The sequence below is a fragment of the Ascaphus truei genome, chromosome 21 (assembly GCF_040206685.1).
Source record: "Ascaphus truei isolate aAscTru1 chromosome 21, aAscTru1.hap1, whole genome shotgun sequence".
NCBI classification, from domain to species: Eukaryota; Metazoa; Chordata; class Amphibia; order Anura; family Ascaphidae; genus Ascaphus; species Ascaphus truei.
Genome location: NC_134503.1, coordinates 9,930,558 through 9,949,116, shown reverse-complemented (window position 1 = coordinate 9,949,116; position 18,559 = coordinate 9,930,558). Strand labels below are relative to the sequence as shown.

The following is an 18,559-nucleotide window of genomic DNA, read 5'->3' as shown; positions in this document are numbered from 1 at the left end:
CCCGTTCGCAGGACCATTTCTTTTTAAGCTTTTTGAGAAGTTAAAAATACATCTTGATGGATAAAAATGTTCAAAATCTGAAATAATTTGAGGGAACCAATAATATAATAGTTGTGGCTTTAAATAAGCTTTGATTGTTGACTACTCTTTATACTATATACATCAAACCATCGGTTTGATATAGTTGAACGATATAACAGAATGCTTGATATAGTAAAGTTGGAGGTGTGTGTGTTGTGATGCCGACACCACATTGCAGTCTCTTTTGTCCCAAATGAGGCAGGAAACACTGTATTTCTCTATACTTGGGGTTTATTTACAGGGATAAATAATATGAATAGGCCCACCGTCCCTTTGAGAAAAACCAAATAATAAAATCAAATCCTATTTCCTTTAGGAAAGCTAACTACACATTTCAGCAGCAACCCTTACTAACCCGGCTGCCAGCTAAGCCAGTTGTCAGCCCCAAAACATGTACATTGCATACAAAGTCTCTGCAGATAATAACAAAGCGCTTGCCTTATCTTTAGTCCTTTAAGGTCCTCTGCAACCAGACGTCACTGCTTCAGCACAGCTCTCTCAGCAGTGTCTCTCAGACTTCTTTTACCAGCCTCCATTAGCTGGGGAGTTCCTCTGTCTCATCCCTTCTCTGGGATAAACTGTCTCTCTGTGCCTTGCAGCTTCCAGCCTTTTAAAGCACTTCCTGACTATTCAGAACAGGTTGATTAGCTTCATTAGTTATCACCTGAATAGCCTTTCCAAGGAGGATTAAATTAACTTTTTGTGGTGAAAAAGTCCAATAGCTTCCCAATTCAGCCCCTAGAGGACAGCGATGGCACCATAGTGTGTATATGGGTATATGTATATGTGTGTGTGTGTGTGTGTGTGTGTGTGTGTGTCTATATATATATATATATATATATATATATATATATATATATTTATATATATATATATATATATATATACATATATATATATATATATACATATACATTTTGGGTGATTGTGCCATGGCCATGTTTCCTCTAATACACTTTTGACACAGGATTATCTTGAGTGCTATCTCTTCTTTGCTGTGTCCTGGGATTCGAGGTCTGCCTGGTAAGGAACTATTTACCTACACATTACCTGTGGGACAAGCACCTGTATTTCAACACTATATGTGAGTGCCACCTGACAATTTTGCCTATATATATATATACATACACACACAGTATATATATATATATATATATATATATATATATATATATATATATATATATATATATATATATATATATATATATATATATATGTGTGTGTATATATATATATAGATAGATAGATAGATAGTCAATGTTGGCAGATGGCACTCACGTATATCGTAATTATGGTTGGTGCTTGTCCCGTAATAATAGGAGAAATAAAGTATCCTTACTGGGCAGACCCTTCTCAGTAGACTTTCCAGAAAGAATGAGACAGCACACAAATTAATCCAATTCCTAGATGTATTGCAGGTAAATGGCACACACTCTGACGTTACGGTCCAACAACCTGGACCTTTCTCAAGGGAGGCACCCGTGTGTGTGCCATTTACCTGCACTACATCTAGGAATTGGATTAATTTGTGTGCTGTCTCATTCTTTCTGGAAAGTCTACTGAGAAGGGTCTGCCCGGTAAGGATTATATATATATATATATATATATATATATATATATATATATATATATATATATATATATATATATTATCATTTATTGTATTTTTATCCTGGGGGTTTGGGTGTTCCTTAACATAAATTACTGAAATAACGCAGTGTGAATTAAGCATAACGCTTTACACACGTCCATGTTCATACTTGATAAGTGTTGGATTTATTCCAAATGATAGGCGATGGTATTTTGATGATCAAATAACGTGTGATTAAATCTGTGACCCCAGGGCATAGCACTTCTTTACAAGCCATGCAGCACATTGCTACCTTTATGGCATATTAGAAAACCGAATAATACATGTCGCTAGTAACCCACATATAAAGTGTAACCCTCGAAGCTTAGTCTGCAGCGGACGTTTCTTGTGGCATTTAGATGTTGCAAATACAATGAATGCCGTGTTCCGTGTTTATACAGGTGGCCAGAGCGTGAACCTCTTTACACCTGATTTTTGTAACTCACACATTGAAAGCATGTCATCCAGGTGGTTATAGTTAATCCCTCAAACATCTCTCAATAGCTCCTTACCGAAGGTGTTTTCTCCTAGTTTAACCCTTTTGCACTGCAGTGCAGTCCCCACTGGGGGGGGGGGGGGGATGCTGTATCTCCAAAAAGCACATTAAAATACAAAAATGGAGAAGATGACACATTATTTTCTTGCTACCTACTGTACTAACGGAGAACATGTTCCATGAGCCTCAAGTAACAAAGCTCTCTTCATAAGCACATGAAAATCGGAGGGCAGCCAGAACAATCGTTGGAATAGACCTCTATAATCCTTCGCCCCCTCCTTTTCCAACCCTCCGTTCTATGATCTGTGCCTTTTCCCCTGGAGTATTCTCATCTTCTGTTGTTTTAATATAATGCGTTCTTTTGTCGACGATGGGAATATTGCTTTTGCGATCCCTGAGGGGATACAGTGATTCATTACGGAAATATCCTGCTCATAATGAGGTGGTTAGGAATCCTTCTCTTGGCTTGATCGGAGACACTGGTGTGCATGAAAGCAACCCGTATTTAAGCTGTACAGTATAATATTTTCCCATGTAAATCACTCCTGTGCTGTCAGCAACTAACATATTAAATGCTCTAACATGTTTGTGGATATCATTAATTCATCGTCTATGTTTCAAAGGCAAACATCCTCTTGATTTTAGTAGGATTTCTTTTTTTTATACACCTGGTTCCGTCCTTTGCCCCAGAACCATACTGTACCGTATTTGTCTTATTTATAATAACATTTATATAGCGCCCTTATCCAGAGCGCTGTACATTAGTTAGTAAAACGCGTGTGGTTGGTGGGCAGGGGAGGGACCATTATGGATCGGGCTATGGGTTGGGAGCATTTAAGAGCTTGCTTGGACATGGGTTGGGGGTAAGGTCTCTGGATTTAATCTAGTCGGTGGCATGGTGATGGGTCTGACAGTGGGAGCAGTGGTGTCAGCTGGATCTATGAGGAGGGTTTTGGAGAGGCTTTAGGAAGGGGTGAGGGTAAGGGAGATCATGGGCGTTGAGGAGGGTGGGGTGAGTCAAGGGATTGGAAAGTATCTTGATACATGGACCATAAAATGCTTCAGGATAAGCTTTACTTGAAGTTGATCGTGGAAGGGTTGCCTTTTTCCTACTCTACGCCTGCATCAAAAGTTGGAAACTTGCTATTGTACGACACTAAAAGATCCTAGTAACTGCATAGTCCCGTCTACACTATCCATTGATGTTGCTGGAGTTGTTGGCAGTTGATTGTCTGCGATTGAGCACTATCTCGAGGATAAGGTAATGGCCCTAAATCTATGGCTGCTATTCAGTATGCTGTGAAGCTGATTTCCAGTGCTGGAGAAGAGTTTAGCTCCATTTAGATGAAAAGGACTAAATATCTTCCCCAGCACTGGCAAATAGCTTCACAGCATAGTGTATAAAGCAGGGGCCCGCAAACTTTCTGCGCTGCGCCCCCCTGCCTGATCAACCCTAGTGCTCGCGCCCCCACTTACCTAGGAAATAGCGTCAAATGATGCAGCGGGGTCATGCCACGTGACACCATGTTACGCGCGTTGCCATGGCGACGCATCGCCCAAAGCCAAGGTAAGTAAGTTACAGAGGCCTCTCGTGCTTCCCGGTATTTAATTTAAATGCTTTGGGAAGGCCGCAGGGCCTCTGTAACTCCCACGCCCCCTCCCCAACAGATTTTTGCTCCGTCCAGTTTACACACCCCTGGTATAGGGGACTAAAATTCGCTGCCAGAAAAAGCTGGTGGCCCTGGAGTCAGAACTTGGTGAATCCCGTTATTAATACCTGCGCCTTGTAACCCATTCCAAACTTCTCCTATTGCTCAATCGTATATGAACACGACACACTTTGCTCATTGGCACAACAATGACCGAATGCCTTGATATTTGGATGCTAAGAGACACGTGTTCAAATGCCTCTCTTACTGTCAGTTTAATGGCAAAATGATCTGTCTTAGTTTAATAAACCCCACCCAAAACATCTAGAGGACTGCAATATGTTGGTCTGTGTTATTTTCACTGAATTCTTGTTTAGCACAGCACAAATGTGCAGGGAATGTCCAGATGCCTGTTGTGTTCTGTTTATAAGGGGCCCATCAAGAATCGGTCCAACCCTCTGTTCCAGTTAGGTCCTGGAGGACAAACCAAAAACGTTGGAATTTTCTAACATGAAATACATTTTTCTGAAGCTCAAAGTACCTATTTCCTTGCTTTTTTTCCCCATTATGATCAGTTGCTTATAGGGATAGCAGGAAGACTACCCCCTGGGATTTGGCGCACCGCTGGTTAAGTATACAACCCTGTAACCATTGAGTTTGTATACTGAGTGCTCGTAGAGATGATACTCCATTCAATCCTCCATTCCTGATGTGTCAGTGTGCTGTAGTGAAAGATTTCATTCCCTTTAGAAAAACAAACAGATTTAGACCAGCAATATACTTTACATTGGTCTTCTTCGGCTCCTAAAAAGGTACCCTGGGGGAAAAGAGGAAGCATGATTGAAACTAATTAACATTGTAGTCTTCAAACAACAGAAATTGGAGCCTACAGTATGTGGTAACAGCTGTGTACACAACATTCACTCTTGGTCAAATTTGCCTTTACTGCTGGACGTCTTGGTCAAGTATTTTGCGCGAAAGGATGGGTAAGTAGGCCACTGATGGACACCCTCTTGGGTAAAGGGGGAAGGGTGTGAACAATAATTCTGACAAGCAACTCTTCTTTCCCTGGCTCTACTTTCTTTTCTACTCTTTCCCTTAACCCCTTTATTTCTTTATGTTCCTTCATCTTCATTCCTTTCAATATATTTATCATCCCTTTTATATTGAGAGAAATTAAGGTCAAGGCATTTAAGCACATCAAATCAAGAGCGTGTCTTTCCCTTGCCATAGGGAGGCAGGTTATTTCTCAATTTGTGGTGTTGGCAATGGTATAGGGCATAAGATAATATTTTGGAATCTGGAACTGGATAACAATGACGTAATGCTCTTGTCCCAACTCCACGTAAACTTGGATGTTGTACCAACTTGAAAACACGTCTGCCTTTAGATAATCTTCTTTCTTTATAAACAAGCAAGTTGGTAGACCAGTCAGTGGAAACTGTTTTTGTCCAAACAGCAGAATTCTTGACTAGAAGCTGAGAAATCAAAGGTTGCATAGTAGGTGAGGTTGAAAAAGACATATGTCTATCTAGTTCAACCTATGTTCAATTTAGATGACAGATACTTATCCTATATTTGCATTTACAGTATATTGATCCAGAGGAAGGCAAACAAAAAAACCCAGTGAAACATCAAATGATAAGGGGGAAAATACATTCTTCCTGACTCCCAATAATGGCAATCAGATTTTTCCCTGGATCAACATCCCTCCCGTGTTTTCTTATTTGGTATATCTCTGTATGCCTTTCCTTTTTGAAGATAATGTATCTATTGTATCTGCAATCACCGTTTCCATGGGTAATGAATTCCAAATTGTAACTGCCCTTAATGTAAATAATCCTTTCCTTTGTTGCTGGTGAAATCTCCTTTCCTCCAACCTTAAGGGATGACCTGTATCCTTTGTACTGCCCTTGGGATGAATAGTTCTTTAGAAAGCTTCTTGTACTGTCCCCGGATATATTTGTATAAAGTTATCTTATCCCCTCTTAAACACCTCTTTTCTAATGTAAACAAATCTAATTTAGCTAGCCTCTCCTCATAAATCAGATTTTCCATCCCCTTTATTAATTTGGTGGCTCGTCTCTGCACTTTTTATACTTCCATAATGTCTTTTTTATGGAGTGGTGTCCAAAACCATACTCCATATTCAAGGTGTTGTCTTACTAATGCTTTATACATTGGCATAATTACGCTTTCTTCCCTTCCATCCGTATCCCTTTTCATGCAAGATATCAATATCCAACTTATTTGCATTTGCAGTTCCTGCCTGACATTGGGCACTATTGCTAAGCCTGCTATCTACGAGCACTCCTAAATCCTTCTCTATTAACCTAATTTTATCCCATTTAATTTTTAAGTAGCCTGTTTATTCTTGTTTCCCAAATGCATAACCTTACATTTATTTTTATTAAACCATATCTGCCATTTACCTCCTCTGATTTTACCACCGTACGCAATTTAGTGTCATCAGCAAAGATAGAGACTTTGCTCTCTATGCCAACCTCAAGGTCATTAATAAACATGTTAAAAAGCAGTGGTCCCAGTACTGAACTTACAATTTTAGCCCAACCTGGAGGAACCTTCTACAATGACATTTCTTCAATTACCTTGATTCCATAGAGTCTTTTTAATAGTGCAGTTACTGTATGAAACAATTATGTTTTCTTTTGCTAAATACAGGCATACCCCGCTTTAAGGACACTCACTTTAAGTACACTCGCGAGTAAGTACATATTGCCCAATAGTCAAACGGCAGCTCACGCATGCGCCTGTCAGCACGTCCTGAACAGCAAAGTTGAACTCCCTACCTGCACCGAAGCTGTGCGCAAGCGGGGAGACTATAGAGCCTATTACAAATGCGTTATTTACATCAGTTATGCACGTATATGATGATTGCAGTACAGTACATGCATCGACAAGAGGGAAAAAGGGAGTGTTTCACTTTAAGTACATTTTCACTTTACATACATGCTCCGGTCCCATTGCGTACGTTAATGCGGGGTATGCCTGTATGGTGCTGATTCTACACTAGTGTTTGCAACTGGGAATTTGAGAAATAATCTGTTTCATTTGAAATCTTTTAAGTGGTTTCCTTAAGTAAATGGAAAATGAATATACAACGGCAACGTAAACCATATACAAATATACAAAAACGAAATAATCTGAGTGCACCAGGGTGCTCCTAAAGGAGTATATACACCTTCCTGCCAAAAAGAATCAATGCAAAAATCTTAGTGAACACCAACATTTAGAAAATTTAAAAATTTGGTTATTGATCGATCCTCAAATTAACCAAAATTACAGCTATTGATTGTCTATCATCCGGACTAGTGACCCTCATTAATTTAAGTTTTGCCTTACTAGATTGTAAGCTCCTCAGAGTAGGACACCTCTTCCTAAATGTTACGTTTATGACTGAAGCACTTAATCCCATGACCCGTTATTTGCATTTGTTATTTATATGATTGTCACGTGTATTACTACAGTGAAGCGCTATGTACATTAATGGCGCTATATAAATAAAGATACAATACAAATAAACTGGAAACCTTTGCCCTCTTTATTTCTTCTAATTCTGCCCCCCTGCTTCAATCCTGTAATGATTTTTAAAAAAACGCAATGCTGCCTTTAGTGCTGCTTTAAAATTGTTTGTTGCAGATTGCGGTACCTATTAATGGATCAAGAAGAGAGTTTTGTCATATATTTGTCTGTTATTTAAGTTATGGTGGGTAAGAAAGTGATAAAAACCCTCCACCATGTAGCATACAGCAAACAAAAATATCAGTTAAGAGCACAGGTCTGCAACCCTGCTTTTCACCATTATCTCCTTATACTGTATACAATGCTTCCACTGCAGTCAGGGATTCTGGGAAATGACATGCAAATAAGCACACAGTGTTATATTTTTATTATAGACTGTTTCACCGACAGTCCCCTCTCGGTTTTTTAGTTCTGCCTCATTGTGGATATTGCTCATTGTAGGACATTTCGGGGGAACTAACAGAACATTATTGGGTTTAGTGAATTCATACTGTAGCAGTTATTCCAAATCTGGCATGTAGTAATTAATAACTAAGGCATTGCCTGTCATACGTGGTCTGCCAATATACGGTTTGCATGTCAACCTCGATAGATACATATTCCATGGCTTGTGCTTTATGAGCTGAGTTACAAAGCAATCCAGTGATACATATAATCTCACCAGGCTCCTTAAGCCCCTTTGGAGATGTTCCAGGATTACATTCCTAGAGGCCTGATATTCCAAAAATCGACAATCTGACGGGGTGGAAGATCAAGCTTGGCCGTCCTCTTTGGATCAGTTTCAAGTTCTTGTGGGAAGGCCCCTTAATGTCTCCCACGGGCATTGCTTTGGAAGACTGGTGCTCCATTGATAGAGAGTGACAACCTATATCCGGAAATGCAGAGTACACTCTGTGCTGATAAAGATCACAATTCCAGATGTGGCTTCAGCTAAAGAAAGGGTGGGTAACAGAACATGATATACTTCGGGGGCCACATGTGGGTGGCCTGTTGCCCATTTGTGAGCGAAGCATTCACCATAAAAATCACATTTGACTTAACCTGTAACAGTTAGAGAGTAGTTCATGACGTCCATATGACCGCCCTCTCCTCCTTCATATTCTTCACTCTCTTTGCATACTTTGCACTGCCCTATGCTGGTTTCCCTCCTGTCTCACCACTTTTTCAGTGTTTGTTTGTTTGTTTGTTTGTTTTTGCCCCAACTCCTCTACCGGTATGGATCTTTCTGTTGATGTACCTCAAGGCCTTTTTCAAGCCCTACTCTTCTCGCAATACACACTCTTACTGAGCTCCTTAGGCTTCAGCTATCGTCTCTATGCTGATAAATGTTAACTAGATTTATCTACACCTGACCTTAAACCTGCAATCCAGTCATAAATCACAGGTTGCCTATCGGCATTCTCTGCCTGGATGAACACCTATCACCTCAAACATAACATATTTAAGACTGAGCTCCCCATACTACCTCCCAAACCTGGCCTCATCGTCCCCTTCTCTTTTACAGTAAAAAACAGTATTAGCCACCCAGTCTCGCAAATATGTTGCCTAGGTGTTACCTCTCTTTCCCAACTTCCATAAATGATGTTAATAAATGTTACTGTTTCTTACTTTGCAACATTGCAAATGTGCACCCCTATCTCTGTACCTTAGCTACTGGAACACTAATGCATGCCCTCGTTCTCTCCCATACTGATTACTGCAACATTCTTTTATCCCTGCCTCGCACCTCTCTCACTTACAATCTGTTCAAAATGCTGCTGCTCAAATCCTCTCTTGTTCTTCTAGACTCATCTCTCTGCTTCTGTTCTGACATTCCTGAAATCGCTCTGCTGGCGTCCTATTGTATCTCTGTATTAACCCCATACGCTCAACCAAGGATGTCTCATCTTTGCACCTTTTGCATCTACAGCCTTCTCACATCTTAAACCGGTTTCACTCATCTCTCCTTACCTATGGCACTATCTGCCATCCAATGTTTGTCAAGCACCGTCTCTTTACATTTTTAGAGCTCAGCTAAAAATTCACCTTTTAAAAGAATAATCTCATTACATTTTCGACGCCAACACTACTGGTTCTAGATGCACTTGACGTCCCTGATTTGCAGTTTTAATAAATGTATTTGTACTTCTACTGTGTCTGTAAGTCTCCCAATGTACCACTTAGATTGAAAGCTCTTCATCCAGGGTCTCTCTGTATAAAGCTGTCTGTAAATGCTCGCCTTATCCTCATTGTGTGTACTTTATTTCCCCGGAACTTTAATTTTTTTTAAAGGACTGTGTGCACTGTTGGCGCTACGTAAATAACACTTTACACATGAAAAAAGACAACCTGGAAATTTCTGATACAAATTAAATTGTTCAATGAAAACGACCAAGAACAATATCCACTTTTTGTGCATTGACTTCAGAGAGATGCCTCAATGGATATTGGCCACAATACTAAATCGATGACCGAAGGTTGAAAACCAGTCCAAGCCATCATCTCGACATAGCCACGTTTTATTTATTTATTTGTATATGAATATGTTTGACCATACTGTTATTATATAGTCACATGGAACTGTATATGAGGTTGAAAAGGGCATTTGTTCAACCTGTGTTAAATTTAGACAACAAATACTTATCCTATATTTGTATTTACAATATTTTAATCCAGAGGAAGGCAACAACCCTCCCCCCCCCTTCCAACCCCCCCAGTGAAACATTATCCAATGATGTCTTATACGGGAAATATCAATTCCTTCCTGGCCCCGCATAATGGCAATCCGATTTCTCACTGGGTCAACGTTCTTCCCATGTTTACTTATTTGGTATATATCTCTATACCTTTCCTTTCTAAAAAGATGCCCAACCTTTTCTTGAACATATCTATTATATCTTGGAACAAGGGGAGTTCCGAGCTCTCGCTGCTGCAAAATAACAAATATGGGTTTATGCCAAATCCAAAATGTAATAACGGAATCACAAGATTACAAAAATGGAAACATGTCATACAGATGGCAATAAAGAAAAAGAAAGTGATTCTAGCTGCAAAGGCAGGGGAAAAACACAGTGACTGGGAGACAAAAGACAAGGGAAAACCCACACAAAGGGAGGTATGGCATAGGTTAAAAAAAAGGGGGGAGTGGGTGAAAGGGGAAAAATAGGGGGGCAACGTTTCGGGGTACCGACCCCTTCCTCAGGCCCGTTCTGACAGACCAAAGGTACTTCCCTAATTCCCTGTGTAAATGTAGAGACCCCAATAGACGAATCAGAATATACTTAAATTATAGAGCAAATAGTAAGAATATAATGTCCATGAATTGTATCAGCAAAAAAGTCACAGAATCTCCAGGAAAAGAGGAGGACCGTGTATACTGCACGTGTAATCAGTAGATCCAGAGTCCCTGTCGCCAAAGTGTTCCTCTCTCCAACTTTCCTGGTGTTGCTGCAATGGGACTGCTGCTGAGGTTAATCAAAACTTCCATCTGAAGTGCCCTGTAGAGGGTGACGTTACGGGTGGGCTCATTAACTCTTTGATAAAGCATTAGGGGACCCTTTTGTTACACTTTGCCATTATGCACAATAAATAATTTATTTTTTACTAGCCCCCAGCCCTATTTTCTTTTGCTGTGCTCAGTCTTGTTTTCGATTTTTTTTTTTTTTTAAATGCCGGGGGACCGCGCGAGGCCTCTGTAACTTTTTCCTACTTTGTCTTCGGCGATGCATCTCCATGGTAACCTGGCGTCCAATGACGCCGCGGGGTCACGTGACGCCGCGTTGCCATGGCAACGTGACGTCACATGACCCCGCCGGAGCTGAGCAGGGGAGGAGAGCAGTCAGGGGGAAAACTTTGCGCATCCCTGCACTAATATACATAAGGTGGAGGTAGTAATAACTTCCCTATTTATCAAATCAGCCATAATCTTCAAGCTGCTATAATTAGCTGAAGGGTCTGAGCTTCAACCAATGAATGACACTACAGTGGAACGCTCCTCCACTCACACACAGGCACAGCAGGTACAACACACCCGAGGTTAATGGGTACAGTGCCTGCTAAATAGGTATAGTTAGATCGTATATAATAAAGTATAGAGATCAATACAAATGATTAATGTCCTTCATTTGTGTGGTGCCAACATATTCCACAGCGCTGTACAAGGCCATTGTATAACTACAAGACTAGTACATATAAGTTAGGACAAACAGCCAACAGGAAGGAGGTCCGTGCCCCAAGCAGCTTACAGTTTAATCAAATCTATACATGCACATGAAATATGTATCAGGTTATTTTTCCATATTCATAGTCCATATTTTTTACCCCCAACAGGTCAGATTTTCAGGATATCCCTGCTTCAGCACAGGTGGCTCAATCAGAGGCTCAGTCTTTGACTAAGCATCTGAGCCACCTTTACTGGAACACAGACTGATTGAGCCACTTGTGTTGCAGCATGGATAACCTGAAAACCTGACCTGTTGGGGGAGCTTGAGGACTGGAGCTGAGCCCCCTGGTGTAATGTATTGAGGCATTGTGGAACAAATAAAATGTTTTTTTTGTTTGTTTTTTTACAACTGGTTTTTACCATCAGGCATCCAGTATGTCACACAGGCTCCCTCGCGTCAATGTCCGCACTGTGCCTCATAGTATTAGAACATAAGTAACACAAGTAATGAGGAAAAGGGGAGGGGAAAAAAAGGAGGGGGTGATTTGCCAGTTATCGGTCATCTTTTTTTCTCTCCTTTAATCACGGATCCGCTTTGACTCCTTCCAAACGCTTTCCCGATGTCCCGACTGCGTATCTCTGGCTCTTATATCTTTCCCTATGTGTGGGATACTGTCCAACACCAAGTACCCCCACCTTGAAAAGTCTATCAAAGGAGAATGCAGCTGCTTCTATCATAGCCACGCGGGGGCATTGCTCACCCACTGGGGGCATTGCTCACTCCCTGGGTATCTGTCTGGGCCAGCCATGGCAGCCAGACCTTTGGGAAATTTGTGTCGTTAACCAAACTTGTTAACTTTTCCATCTGGCAGACCAACCACATTCTGTTCCGAATCTTGTCAATAGTTGGAATTGCACCTTGTTTCCACAGCGCTGCGATCTCGCACCTCGTGGCTGCTGCGAAATGAGCAACTCATTTGTTTTCCACTCTGGCTAGTTCCTTTTCGGGTTTGTTTAACAGAGAGAGCCAGGGGTTCAACGGAATCTCCAGGCCCCAAATCCTCTGTAGCCAATTACGGATTTGCTCCCCACTGTGGGGATATTCGAGGGCAGGACCACAGCATGTGGAACACTGCACCATTTATCTGGAACACAGTGGCATTAAATGTAAGATACTGTTTCCTATATCTGCTGCAGAATGGTAGCAGCCAGACAATGACAGCACTTTCAAGTGACAATATGGGTTTCACTTTTTACATTTTTTAATACAGGATTAAGCAGGGGGTCTCTGGAACTCAACTGTGTTAATTTCACCCGGAGACCCCTGCTTCCAGAGATACTTACCTCCGTAGCGGCGCCGGTGTCTCTGCAGTCAGAGAAACTGTGTGCCTAACATAATGGCGGCATTTAAATGTCACGGGGGCCAATAGGAAGCCGTGACGTCATCCCGTGCGGCTTCCTATTGGCTGGGACATTTAAACCGAAAAGACATACCAGCACCCCTTACAGAGGTAAGTATCTCAGGAAGCAGGAGGTCTACAGAGGTGAAATCAACACCCCCCCGGTTTCAATCCCGTAATAACCCCCCCCCCCCCAAATTGCGCAGTGCTTCATGTTTTGCTGCTTTAAAGTTGCAATGCAGTTGACATTATTTTATGTTGGTTTTTGTCGATGCAGTAGTTGCTTAACTTTAATTGAATATAATTACCTAAGCTGCTGATCGATCGTTTCCACGGTGATCGATCGGCAAAGATCCTGCTCGGCTGGGTTCACAATATGGCCGCCTATTTCAACAGAGGAAGTGGTGTGCCTTTTAAATGTAAGCTTAATATTTTTCGCCAAATCTGCCTTATTACAGCACAATAGCCCTTATTATGTATTCTTGTGACCAATGGGCCATGCACAGTTGAAACTGGATTTTATTGGCTTTTTTTTTTTTATTATCTCCACCTTCATTCACCTTTCTAGAGCAGTGGTGCTCAAGTCCCCCCCTTACTGATCATATTTTCAGGATATCTTTGACTGGACCTCTGATTGAGCCACCTGTGCTGAAGCAGGGACTGATTGCAACACCTGTGCTGAAGCGGGGACTGATTGCGCCACCTGGGCTGAAGCAGGGATATCTTGAAAGCCTGACCTGTTGGGTGGGTGGGGGGGCTAGAAGGTCGGATGATTTCATGTTCTTCATCTGCGCCATATAATTTTTTTTAATACCTCCCAATTTGTTCTATTTTTGGTGTATGCTCTCAGCTTTCTGAATTCTATTTGAGATTTAAAAAAAATACCCATTAAAGACCTGTAGGGTCTAACAAACACAAGACACCACTGTTAATCCAGCGATCTCACGGTGCATTTATCAGTACTCCACTTTCAGGACTGGCTTCTGTTGTGAAAGTGTGATGGTTTAGCTACAGGGCTGGAGAAGCAGGAGGGGGGGGGGGGAGTAAGGATATTGTCAGGAGTGTGCTCCTGGAAGGTGTCGCTGTAATCATTCTCAGGATTCAGCTCTTGAGGACACGACACTGGAATGAAGGTGTCAGAACATGGCTTGCTGGAATTAGCGGCTTAATAAAGTGGTATCGAGTAGCTCAGGAGTTTCGGCTTTTAGAAAAGTGCTACAGCTAATCGTCAAAGAAGGTCACAAACGGCTGTGTTCTAAAACCATGCTACACACATACTGCACGTATTATAATATCTTTACACATGTGCTAACCGGTGTAACACATTTGTACGAAGGGATCGATGCCGAGCATGTCCTACAAGTTACAAAACTGGATACAACTCTGTGACCCTCCAACAAATGAAATCATATTATTAATGGCATGCCCCTCATTTGTAGTTGGTTCATATTCTACTTCTAGCTGCGGTTTGTTTTCATTCCAGAACTTTAAAAAAATACATTGTAAGGCAGCTCACATTCATATATAAAATGTATTCACCCTCTCGTAGTTTTTAGATCAGTGTTTTTCAACCAGGGTTCCTAGGAAGCTTTGGGGTTCCCTGCAATTTTCAGGTCATTTTAAAATTATACCAAATACAGAAGAATTTACAATGCATCTGATCTCAGACGCGCTATTAGAGAGGGTTGGGGTTCCTTACAATCCATCTGATCTCAGACACGCTATTAGAGAGGGTTGGGGTTCCTTACAATGCATCTTATCTCAGACGCGCCATTAGAGAGGGTTGGGGTTCCTTACAATCCATCTGATCTCAGACACGCTATTAGAGAGGGTTGGGGTTCCTTACAATGCATCTTATCTCAGACGCGCCATTAGAGAGGGTTGGGGTTCCTTACAATCCATCTGATCTCAGACACGCTATTAGAGAGGGTTGGGGTTCCTTACAATGCATCTTATCTCAGACGTGCTATTAGAGAGGGTGGGGGTTCCTTACAATGCATCTTATCTCAGACGCGCCATTAGAGAGGGTTGGGGTTCCTTACAATCCATCTGATCTCAGACACGCTATTAGAGAGGGTTGGGGTTCCTTACAATGCATCTTATCTCAGACGCGCCATTAGAGAGGGTGGGGGTTCCTCAGAATTTCACGTAGGGTTCCTTAACCAAAAAAAGTTAGAAACTATTGGCTTGCACCATTTCTACAATCTCTTTGGAAATGAATGATTTTTATCCCCGTTACTCAGTGACACAAGATACCACAATGTCAGTCAGTCACATTGGAAAATAGTTTCCCCTTTCAATGATGATTGGCGGGTTAATTGTAACCATGCTTTGCAGCTGATGTCTTCTCTGCATGCTGAGCCCAGTGACCTTGTTTTGCTGGTGTTGATGCTGTGATTCTACATGTTGTCAGATCAGAGGGGAGGTGACTCACGGAGGTCTGGATACTCCCAGGGGCTGCGAATGTCATCCTGGATGTTTTTGTAGCATATAAAGTGACTGCCAGTGTGATGTTTGGCTGTCTGCCACTGGGACATCCTGCTCATTCAGATACTTCGGCTGACCTGCGAGCGGAGGAACCCCATGCCACGCTGCAAGCTTCCAGTGCATTTTATGGTCGATGAACAATCAATGTTCTTATTTCATTTCAGCGATAAGAGAGTTCAATATATAACTAAATTGTATTAAAGATGCAATTTTTAGTGATTTTTGAGACAACATCTGAAATATGTCAACAGTTTCAATATATTTTTGTTTGTGGATTTTGATGTGAATCTAAACCACTGTTCTGCATCGTGGATTGTAACAAATGTTGGGTGTTACAGAAACCTTTTTAGCACCAGTGGTATATTCATTTCCAGTACCTTACATAGAATTTGCAGGCACTGTGTATGTCTGCCTAATGAGATCACAATCTACTTCACTGTGCTTCAGACACCAGAATGTAGGGAGCACTGCCCACATGTCACAGGACTGGCACTAGAAACCTGTTCCTACCCAAGGACAATGCCATTAGCAGCAGCCCTTGCCCTCGACTTCTCCTAAAATACATTTGTTAATGTTAGGAATGTGTCAAGACTTAGCCACATGAATGCCTGAAATAGCTGCTCAGGTTCTGGGGCGTCCTGCAAGATTAGAAAATGAGCATTTAGCGCATTTAACATCACTTCTTGATGATTGTAGGGACTATTTGCAGTGCTCTGCCAACAAAGCAGGTAACTTTCTCAACTAAATATTAATGTGCGATTGGGTTGTATGAGTTTGGGGTACTTCCTTTGAAATAAACATAATGAAGAATTAGGCCGTGACATTGGAAAAAGGCTTATATTACACAGTTCCTTCCACTGTTTCCTTCACCTCTGACCCGGCCTCTCTAAAGCCACAACAAAGACTTCAACTGTCTGGTAATAATGGGATCAGCTGTAAACGGAGTACACGCTAGCCATAATTCACACACTAATGCTGAAGAGACAGTTTCCTTGTCTGATCACCAACTACCTGGCGCCACTAGTTCTTCCCCTACAAGCTTTATTTGGCCCTTATAGAAAAGGACTCGATTTGTATCAGTGTAATAATTAACATGTCTAACTTGTAAAGTGCTTTGGAGAATGAAGCTTTATCTCGCTGCCAGTGCTAACTTTGCCTCTATTTTCTGTCTCCCCCCTGCAGCTGAACCAGCAGATCTTTTGAAGGTATTAGATTTTCACAATTTACCTGATGGTATCACAAAAACGGCGGGATTTTGTGCCAACAGAAAATCTTCAAAGGGACCAGATGTGGCGTATCGTGTGTCAAAAGAAGCGCAGCTCAGTGCTCCCACCAAACAATTGTTTCCTGGTAAGAACACATCTTTCTATTAAACTTGTTACCTCCTCCTCTGATTGGAGGACTAAATAATTTATAGCTGGCCATGTATACGACAAGTGTTTGAAAGATATTGGATAATTAGTATGATAATACACTAGACTAGTGACTAGAGGTTCATCTTCTGAAAGACATCAACGTCTGAATTCGTTTTTTTACACAAATGACATCACAAACATTATCTTTATGAAATTCCAAATGTTTAAATATCCGGAAAACAAATCTGGCAAATAAGCCAATGAATGTGCAGACAGAACAATCCATGCGGACCTCCAAGTATGAATACTGGAACCTTTTATTAGACTGTGGCTATTTGACTTTGCTAAAGGAGTGGATACAATGTTATCTTCAGCACAGTAACTTCAATAGGCTGCCCAGATTGTTCTAACCAATTTTGGCCCTATACAGTAACAGATTAGTGGGCCCATCACCCTTCGCCATCCCATTACGTTTTTCAATGACACACATTGGCCCATATTTGCTAAGGAGTCTTCTGCATTAGACACTTTCCAGGGTTGCAAGATACCTCGTGGCAAAAGACTGTTTAGTAATTATGGCCCTTTGTCTCAAAGGTGAAGACAATCCTGGATACTAGATTAGTCTTGTAGTTGAGATCCACATTCACTTTATTTTGGTATTTATTTGGGGGGTATTTTTTGTTACTGGAACTGCATATTCAAAGGCAAAACAAACTGCGTCTGTGAAACAAATCTCTTACACACAGGATTGATGGATTTGTGCCCCACTTGAGTATTTCCAGAAGATACCCACTCATATTTGGAATACAAAATGTAAACAGATGCAGCATTTAAATGAATGCTTTCCTCTTCTGGCAGTGAAGAAGTGAAGGTAGCAACGTTCAGGGTAGTGAGGATGTAGCATTCTGACCAACACCGCAGGTGTCTTCGTTCAGTGTGTTAAAGTAGTTCAGTAAAATGTGCCGATGTTCCAAAAACCGTGCGGTTGAATATCTTACAGTATATTGCAGTCTTGCAATGATTTTAAAATATAACCATGTTTTAACATTTGATTTGATGTTCCCATAACTGTAAAATATTAAAGATAAGATAAACAACCCTGTTATGTCCCTCATACTTGAAATAAGTCTCACTCTATGAAATGCAGTTTCTCTGAATGGATTCACAGACGTCAACAGCATCTCAGTCTTTGTAGTCAAATGATATAACTTCAAAATCTCATTCATCTGGTCCTTAGACAATGAAAACTATGTTTAAACCGACCGTATTACAGGCATATAAAAGCCACTAAGAGGAATATGTGGCTTGGTTTCCAACAGATTTCATTTGGGAACACGGATAGTAGAATTGGGAATTTGCCACCCTTGTTTCTGGAATGTGTACAGTACGATAGCATCACAGCAGGAGATCCAAGAATACATAGACCTGGCTCTCTGTAATGGAATGAATACAAATTCCCTTATCTGGATATGTGGGGTGTAGAAGTGCCCTTGCTGATCCCCTGTGATGCAGCTGCCATGCTGGCTTGTTTCAGGAAGGTAGCCCATTGTGGGATGCCTGGAAACCCAAAGGGTTTGCCGAGCTTGTAGTTTGTTTAACGAATCATGCAGCGAAAGTGCTCATATTTTGCTTCAGGGATCTTCTGCTGTAATTAAAGTGCATGGCAAAGCCCCTAGGCCCGTGTTCTGTAATGAATGTGTTCGGACTAATGCAGCAAAGGCATTTAGACCATTACTGTAAAGAATCATGTCTTTAGAATAATCATGGTGAGAAA

At 41.3% G+C, this 18,559-nt stretch overlaps 1 protein-coding gene across 2 annotated transcripts in view; it reads left to right on the top strand.

The window, feature by feature from the left end:
- Nucleotides 1-18,559, top strand: part of COL5A1 (collagen type V alpha 1 chain) — a 162,597-nt gene that overhangs the window by 30,114 nt on the left and 113,924 nt on the right. For both annotated transcript variants that reach the window (XM_075578918.1, XM_075578917.1), the window contains exon 2: nt 16,613-16,780. In XM_075578918.1, coding sequence (XP_075435033.1) covers nt 16,613-16,780 — 168 coding nt within the window. The remainder of the gene's footprint in view (nt 1-16,612; nt 16,781-18,559) is intronic.